General features: G+C 49.9%; 1 protein-coding gene across 1 annotated transcript; it reads left to right on the forward strand.

The window, feature by feature from the left end:
* The first annotated feature begins 4,297 nt into the window (after positions 1-4,297).
* On the forward strand, positions 4,298-6,283 carry LOC146721179 (uncharacterized). The gene is given in 1 exon segment (XM_085487324.1): positions 4,298-6,283. A coding segment is annotated over 1 exon segment (1,986 nt).
* The last annotated feature ends 3,440 nt before the right edge of the window (positions 6,284-9,723 follow it).

A 9,723-nucleotide genomic window follows, 5' to 3' on the forward strand; every position in this document is an offset into this window, starting at 1 on the left:
ATCGGTGCCGAACTTCGACGGTTACAATGTCCCCTTGGCTCAGTTCACGCGGGCGTGTCGGCGCGCTAGAGATATAGTACCCTTCTCATCCGAAAGGAACTTAACCAAATTAATTATAAATAAACTACGTGGGAAAGCCTACTACGCCGTAGAGGACGAACCGTGCGAAACGATCACTCAGCTGATCGATTTGCTCAACGGAGCATTCGGGTCCCTTAAGACTCTAGACCAATATCGCGGCGATCTCAGTGCATGCTATTTAGTATCGGGTGAGCATATGCTCGACTATATCAGTCGAATCAAGGATCTGCGAACTGCCATTCTGGACGCAGAACGCTACGAACGCGGGGCCCTCAACTCCGCCGTGATTAGCGAAGTAGACGCATTTACCGCGCGATCTTTCTGCGACAACCTACCTCTGCAATATCGGCTTTAGATGCGACCGGAGCACTACTCGCGTCCCTTCGACGCCTTCTCGACCGCGAAGATCCTCGCGAAACGCGAAGAGCTAGACCGCCAACGTAACGCGAGACCCGCGGCAAATGCCCCACGAACAACAGCCCCGCAACCTAATAACACTGGGAACCATGCCGGAGGGTACCAAGCCCCTGCGCGGCAGCATAACCGCAGCCCCGCCCAAACAAACTGGCGAGCGCAGCCTCCCTCATACAACACTAGGAATATAGGACGCTATCAAACGCCCGCGACGCGCGCGACCAACGACGCCGTATGGTGTCGTTATTGCAAACACCCGGGGCATGAAATACAGGACTGCCGCAAACGAGCTTACAATAATGCGCAGTCGGGAAACTCCGCAGGCCCCCCGACACGTTCGGACCCCCCTCGGGCAGGGCCGCAACAGGAGCGACAGGTGAGGTCCATAGAAGCGGAGCAGGAAGAACCCGTGGAGTCGGAACACTCCGAATAAAGAATTTTTCCCACGCGCCTACGATAGTTGTCCACAGCGAGGACATCGCGGAACCCTCCGAGTTTATGGTGGATACTGGAGCCGCACCGAACCTCGTTAAACACAAACAACTCAAACCCAACACCCAGGTAGACGCGCGAACTCTCCTCCGACTCACTGGCATCACGTCTGGAGAAGTAAAGACTTTGGGAAAAATAACGACTAACATCAACGGACATCATGTAGAGTTCCACGTCGTACCGGATAACTTCCCGATCTCCCAGGACGGCATCTTAGGAGCCGACTTCCTGCAGGGTGAAGGGAAAATCAACTTCGCAGAACAAACCGTCATATGGCACGGAGCCTCGTTCCCCTTTAAATTACGCGAGTACCGTCCGGATACCGGCACGCTCTAGGGCCGTGTCGCACGTTCAGATTGTCAATTCCGAGATCACGGAAGGCTATGTACCGCGGCTGCAACTACACGACGGAGTCTACTTAGGAGACGCAATCGTAAGCAACCGCGACGGGTAGGCCATATCTATACGCCGTGAATACCACATCACAAGATGTCGAACTCCCCGTACCCACGGTCGAACTGGAAGAGGTCGACATCCTACCCGAATTATCTAAATCTCCTAAATCTACAAACTCTTCTGACTCAATCGACTCTCCCAAACCTCTCGAGCACAGTCAGGAATCCACTCTAGAGACGGACAACACCACACTGCGCGAAACAAAACAACGCCCCGGTCGAATTCTCTGAACCAACCCGAGTGTACCTCCTGGGGCAAAGTAATCCCGCATTGGAGGAACCAAACGGACCTTCCGCTTTAGACTGCTCTAGTACGGCCACCGAACCCACCGCCGATAGAGCGTTCGCGGTCACACAGCTTCTACGACTGGAACACCTGAGCTCTGAAGAAGCGCAACACGTGAATCGCTTGATAAAGAAATACAGCGATATTTTTCATTTACGGGAGGATAAACTCGGATATACGAACGCCGTCAAACACGTTATTAACACCACGAGCGAACTCCCTATTCATACCAAACAATATCGTTTCCCGCCGGTCCACCGGAGCGAAATCGACAAACAAGTGCAACAACTATTAGACAACAATGTCATCAAACCATCGACCTCCCCGTACAATTCCCCCTTGTGGATCGTGCCCAAAAAGGCCGACTCCAAGGGTAACAAGCGATGGAGAATGGTGATAGATTATCGGTCCTTAAACGAAAAGACCGTGGGAGATGCGTACCCTTTACCCAATATCACCGAACTCGCGATAGTGTATGCCGTGAATCACTTCCGCCCGTATTTGTTCGGTCGCCGCTTCCAGCTAGTAACCGACTACAAACCCCTAGTATGGCTAAATTCAGTCAAAGATCCGACGTCGCGACTAGTGCGCTGGCGCCTAAAACTCGCGGAATATGACTACAAAGTAGTCTACAAAGCGGGAAAATCTAACGTTAACGCCGATGCACTTTCGCGAAACCCGGTAACCACCTCGGCATTGCCCATCTCTTCCGACGGATCACTCTTCTACGCATCGCCGGCTCGCGACCCTCCTCTGTCACCCCGCGATCACACTGCGTCAACCGATACGCAAACTCGCGCCGAACCCCCTACATCGTTATACCCACACGGTTATAATTCCCACGAGGAACCAGAGGAAGAGTCCGAAAGATCTTCGGACTCGTCCGACATTGAAATAGAGGATAGCGAAACGGATAACGAATCTGACGAACCGATGTTCGACCCCGCGGTCGAAAACTACCGCACACTACAGATGAACATGATTGAAACCCGCGATAACATACTGACACAGCGGGACAACATAGTCGTGTTCACTACACAGCGGAGAAAACCCTGCGACGAAGGGGCGCGCCTGTTAAAAGAAAATGATAGCCTACCTGCTGTGGACGACGGTATGCTAGGACGCGCCAAGGTAACCAAGACAGGGAAGTATTATGTAATCGTACTAATAATGGAAGACCGTGTGTCTCAAACCTCGCAGTCGGAAGCGCTCCGGGAAAACGTCGCGTCGCTATACGATGTAATAACGGAACTGCGCCTAAAAACGATATCTATATCCAAAGGCCCCGTAATCGACGTACCGTGGAGTTATATCCGAAATTTACTATTAAAAAAGCTTAATAATTTACCCGTTAAAATAACGGTGTGCTCCAATGAAGTGTCAATCCCTCCCGAGGATAAACGCCTCGATATAATCCGCAAGAACCACGATACGTTGATCGGAGGGCATAAAGGAGTCACAAAAACCGTGGAACAAATCAGATTCTTGCACCAATGGCCAAAATTGCGCGATGACGTACAGAAGTACGTCAAGAACTGTAGGGATTGCCAATTAAAAAAATTAGTCCGGCTGAAAACCCGACAACCTATGGTGTTGACCGACACACCAGGAACCGCGTTCGAAAAGATATCGATGGACATCATGGGACCCCTTCCGACATCGCGGAACGGCTACACCCATATCTTAACCATTCAAGATCTCCTGACTAAGTTTTCATTGGCAATTCCTCTGAGACAAACCACGTCTATCGCCGTAGCAGACGCACTAGTTAGCGAGCTAATTTGTATCTTTGGCGCACCGCGAATTATATTGACCGACCAAGGTAGTAACTTTACTAGCAGCCTGTTGAAGAACGTCGCGCGCAAATTCAGGATCAATCAATGCAAAACAACCGCCTACCGCCCCCAATCAAACGGGTCGGTAGAGCGCTCTCACCAAGTCCTATCAGAGTTCTTGAAACAATTCGCGAATAAAGAAAATTGGGATGAATACCTGAAGTTCGCCACGTTCTCCATCAACACGAGCGTCCACGAAGGTACTCGGTACACGCCATACGAACTCGTATTCGGGAAAACAGCCGAAATACCCTCCGGGGACCCGTCAACGAACACGGAAAAGAACGAAACGTACAATCAATACCTGACGACGCTATTCAACAAACTCAGAGACACTCAATCGATAGCGAGGGAGCACCTGCAGAACGCGAAAACGCGCTCCAAAAGATACTACGACCGAAGGTCGCGGCCGCGTGACTTTTAAGTAGGAAATTTAGTGTACCTATTAAAAGAACCCTTAAAAAGTAAGTTAGACGCCCAATATTCGGGCCCGCATGAAATAATAGAAATGTTACCGAACAATAACGCTAAGCTAGAGTTAAGATGCAACCACTATCGATTGGTGCATACTGATAAAATTAAATTGGCACACCCTAGTGCCCCCCACACCGATTCTGCCCCCACTCCCACCGTCCCATCGGAGACGCCAGCGCTGGAGGGAAGCTGCACAGCCGCCACCAACTCCAACGCCACGAGCACGGACACGCACAGCCAACGACACACTCAGGAATAACATGTCTCGAATCGCCGTTATGATCGCCCTGCTTCCCGCACTGGTAAGCGGACTCATCGGTTACAACTGCGAGGGCGAAGGATTGAATATAACGACACTGTCCTTGCTGGATGTCGGAGTCTGCGATTTGGAAAACATAGAGCCCGTGAGAGCTGATGTATATGTACAGCTTATGAAGCTGTCAGATTATGGAAGGACTAATGCGATACAGTGCAAAGTCGAGGTGGACAGAACGATCCACTACTGCGGCATGCACTCCCACATCTCCCTCGTGGACAACGGCAGAAGACAGTACGTGCAGGAATTAGGGAACGACGCCTGCCGGCGACTGCACGAAACTGGATCGATAACACTGGCCACGACGATTATCGACCGGCTCGTTGCAAATTCAACTAACTACCGCAGCGTAACACTGGCTGGATGAGCATCAACAGACGGCACTTGTCACGGCGCCCAATACGCGGATAGATACGGAACATGGGACAACGTGGTAGTACAAGCCACAGTCCGCATCACAATGCGACGATTCGACGTTAGCATCAAACATTCGAGCGACGAGCTGATCCTACCGTCCGGCACCCGCTGCCGGGTTACGGCCAGAACGTGCCCAGACGCAGACGGCTCGGAGACATATTGGACCACATTAACCGTCGACACCTGCCACTTTGACAAGTACGACATCTTGTACGAGGGAATGGCAACACGATTGTCACCCCGTACTAATCAAACATCAACGATAGTCTACACCGTGACCACAAGGGACACTACCTTCGCACTGACTAAAACGGAAGAATTCAACCTCTGCGGTTACGTGATCTTTCGCACCGAGCATCCCAAACTCCTCGTGATGGAAACACAACGAGGAAAAACATTCAAGATTCGATCCCAAATCACCGTGGATAACTTGGACATCTTCTCATATGTCAACTCCAAATTCATCTATGTTGAAAAACACATGAAGACGCAACTCACTCAACTATATCAAGATATTATGGAACAAAAGTGCGCGCTAGAGAGACAGATCCTGCAGAACGCTCTGTCACTCTCCAGCATCGCCCCCGACGAGATGGCCTTCCGTATCATGAAAGCCCCGGGATACACCGCAGTGACCACCGGGGAAGTGATCCACTTAATTAAATGCGTACCGGTGGTATGCAGGATCCGTCACACAGAAGGATGCTTTAACGAACTTCCGGTGAGCCACCAGAACTCCTCGTATTTCCTTCTCCCCCGATCCCGTATCCTGGTACGAAAAGGCACGAGCCGAGAATGCAACGATCTACTCCCTACCATGTATCAAGTAAATGGGACGTGGTTCCGGGTGACCAATCGGCCAATAGAAGTGCTCGCATCCCCCACCATCCAGCTGCTGACAAGGCCCGGCTGGAAGTACGTCAGCCCCGACGCCTTAGCGATCAGCGGAATCTACACGGACGAAGATCTAACAAAACTCAAAAATCACATCATGTTCCCAATGGAAAAACCGTCGATGCTTAACACCATTGCCCATGGAGCGATGGGAGGACACGTCCCACCCGGAACAATCTCACTGAGCAACCTCCTAGACGAACATTCGTTGGACCGCATCGCCGAAGGAGCCGGCCGAAGACTCTGGAAGGGTTTCGTCTCTTTCGGCTCCGCCAGCGCAGGAGTCCTGGCAATTTTCGTGATTATCCGTATTGTCAAATTAGTCATCGACACGATCCTGCATGGGTACGCCCTACACTCCATATATGGATGGAGTATCCATCTCCTGGGAGCCATCTGGATCTCAGCAACAAATCTGCACCTATACCTGGGAAAGCCCGCACAAAGGGAACTAGCCCCAAGGCGCGAGTACATCGTTCTCGAGACAGAAGCGGACACCACACCAGGAGCGGCCAACGCCCCACCCCACGAACCCGAGAAGGAAAAAGGCATCGCTGACGCCCCAAATTCTCTCCCAGCGTACTCATATAGCGAGTTAAGAAAATATCTAGACAAGTAAACAAACGTAAGACTAACCCTTTTTAGTAAACCATTAAAATTAAAGTAAGTGTAGAACACATAGTAATAAAAAAAACAAGCAAACGAGTGGAACGACTCCGGAACTCTACCTGCACTACACGAGACCAACACGCGCGAATACAAGGAACAAAATGTTGGAGCGTACCTCCAACATTTTCTCCTAGGGGGGAGGTGTTACAACCAGCCCCTCTCCCACCTATATTTTTCCCAACGCATTGCTTGTTCGCTTTAGTATAAGTTCAATCTCGGCGTGTTGCCTAGAGAAATAAATAAACACTAGATACTAGACATTAGACGCTAGTGTCACGTCCGGCCGTATAAATTTTTTCGTTTACTCCAAGTTCCTTAAACGCTATTTGAAAAGCGCGCCAAGCCGGCCATGACGCTTAACTCCGCCTAGAAACTAAGCGTGGCGCTTCGTAGCGCCTAAGGATCTCCCACCACGGTGAGAGCCCCTACTCCGGAGAGTTCCCCCTCTCCAGGCCGCCGCTGGGCCGAGCCGCCGAAACGAAGGACCTCAGAGCAGTCCCGAATTTTGGCAGTTCTCTGCGCGACACCGAACAGTATAGTCGCACTCCTAAATTCTAACTCTAAGTCCAAATTCTAAATCCTAACTCTAATTCTAAAATTCTAACTCTAAGTATAATATTCTAACTCTAAATTCTAAGTCTAAATCTAAATTCTAATTCTAAGTTTTAGTCTCGAATTTTGTACTACTATACGAATAAATCAGTGTATTCATGTGCGAAAACTAGTGTTCAGTATTCTTCAAAACTTCCACTCCCGTGATAAAATACGATAGCGTTTAAATTTGTCATACGGCGTTTGAATTCAGAATAATTCAAACTGTGTTTGGAGCGGACCACCGCTCATCACAGTCAGAATTAACATTCTCAGCATTTGCCAAAATAAGGAATTGATAGTGAGGTCCGCCGCATATCAACCCTCCTTATTTGAGTAATCATTCAGAGGATGCATCAAATTCAATATGCCTAAGACGCGACGCGCAGGAAGGAAGAATCAATTACGAAAACTAAACCGACTTTATCGCGAATCAGCGACCGAGGAATATTCTCAATTCCTCGGAGTGGAATATCAGGCCGATCCTGAATACGAGAACATTTTCAACATTAAAAATAATAACAACGACGAACTCCTACAGTGGAAGTGCATACCAATAACGTTCCAACCACGACGCCTGCCGCCGCCAAACATCCCAGTGAACGACCCTCGCCGCACGCACTACCTCCAAGCACGAGCCGACACGATCAAGAAAGTGCTACTAAAGGTAAGTGAAATTCACGTTAACCTAAGGAATCGCGCGTGTTAGCAAATTCAGAGACGCTTCTACCACGTGGAAGAGAACATTCTAGAAAAATCTCCGACGCATTTTTCCTCTTTTCCATCGTCACTGCGGAAGCTATAAAAAAAAAGGGTCGGGCTATAAAACTAGGGTCGACCACCACATGCGGTGCCACTCTCGGAATTCTAACACGGAAAACGCAAATAGTTCAATCTCTTAAAAATCTTGTGTCTCAAGAAATAACTTCGTAAATCCGTACAACAAGGTAGTCATTTAAACAATAATCAATTGAGAACACTTTCGATTTACCAACATTACCGACGATATACCGACATACGTTCTTTTACCGACGTTATCGACAATATACCAACATACGTTCTTTTACCGACATTACCGACGATATACCGACATACGTTCTTTTACCAACGGGTTATCGACACCTTACTGGCACCTTACCAGTGTTTTACTGAACAATTACCGACGGTTTTGCCGACGACTACTAACTTCTCGATAACTGCCGGGTTCACCGAAGATCTACGAGCGAATGACGCATTATCAATTCGATTACGCAACAAACACAAATGTGCCCACTCACCCTTAGAGGTATAACTCCTCCTCCAGAAGTTAATCTCTTCGTACCGTTTGAACCCTTATTCTATTGCCAAGTTGGTGTCGGGTACATCCATTTTGAGACTAAGGCAGCTCTCTGCATTTCATGCTACTCCACCTTACCTAGAGTCTCGAAATTACTTTGGACAAGGATTCGGAAACATACTCTAATCATAGGCGGAACACCTATCGGAATAAATTGCGGAGTCTGCAACTTCCGACTTACCCTCACGCGAATCGGTGATTTGTGCGAGCTTTGTCAGTTTACGTACGAAGATTACTTACGCAACCCCAACGACGTTTCGCATAGAGCAATCGACGAAGCTATCTTTATTACAGTAGAGTCACAGGTAGGTCCCTCGCAATAATCCGATCACCTCAGTTCCAGCGCGAATAACCTCAGATCGCGGGTATCCCCGGGGAGAATCGGATTCGCGTACTCGTAATAGCGATCGTGTCTCGTGGAAAAAGCCGAGCTCTGCATTCAAATTTTCGCAGCCGCGACCCACACGAGACGTAACACTAGACATTAGACACTAGACGCTAGACACCAGATACTAGACACTAGATACTAGACATTAGACACTAGACATTAGACACTAGACGCTAGACACTAGACATTAGATACTAGACATTAGACACTAGACACTAGATACTAGACACTAAGTAAATCGGAAATGGTACTTCATTCGACAACCTGCCCCCCGCCAAAATCCCTTTCCTCGGAACGACCCCCCTTTTTTTTTCCGACACGGAAATCACACGAAGGCCTCGACGCTGGTTAAGGACACGCATGCTCATATTAAACAGGGGTAGCAGAAACACCGGCAAGGATAAAGAGAGACCGCACACGGGCGTGGTTTTTTAAACTACGTGGCCGCGAATATTTGGGCGGGCCCCCCGCCGCCCCAATCATATTCGCGCGTCTTTTTCAAACGTGGTCGGCAACCCCGGCCGCCATACTTCGCGTTTCCTTTAAAACCGGGCGACGACCACCACCGCCATATTTGCGCGCTTTTTCTCGAACACTGGTCGGCAACCCAACCCCCCCGCCATATTTTACGTCTTCCTTAAAACGCGGGCGCGACCCCCGCCGTCGCCTATTTTGGGGCTCTACCGAACCTTGGGGCGGCAACCACGCGCCGCCATATTTGCCGTCCCCTAAACCCGGGCGACGACCCCCCCCCCGCATATTGGCTTTCTTCGAAACGGGTCGGAAACCCAGCCGCCGCCTATTTCACGCCTTCTTTAACCGGTCGACGACCCACCCAAAAGCCCTATTGCGCGGGTTTTATTCGAACCGTGTCGGCCCCAACCCCCGCCGCCCCATATTTGCCGTCTTCCCCCAAAACGCGGCGACGACCCACGCCACCCCCCCATATTGCGCGGTTTTGACCGTGGTCGGCAAACCCCCGCCCCGCCATTTTGCACTTTCCCTAACACGCGTTCGACGACCCACGCCACCACCATACTTTTCCGCCTTTTTCAAACAGTGGGGGCCAACCCCG

The sequence above is a fragment of the Nylanderia fulva genome, unplaced genomic scaffold (assembly GCF_048542155.1).
Source record: "Nylanderia fulva isolate GAGA-0341 unplaced genomic scaffold, ASM4854215v1 Scaffold531, whole genome shotgun sequence".
NCBI classification, from domain to species: domain Eukaryota; kingdom Metazoa; phylum Arthropoda; class Insecta; order Hymenoptera; family Formicidae; genus Nylanderia; species Nylanderia fulva.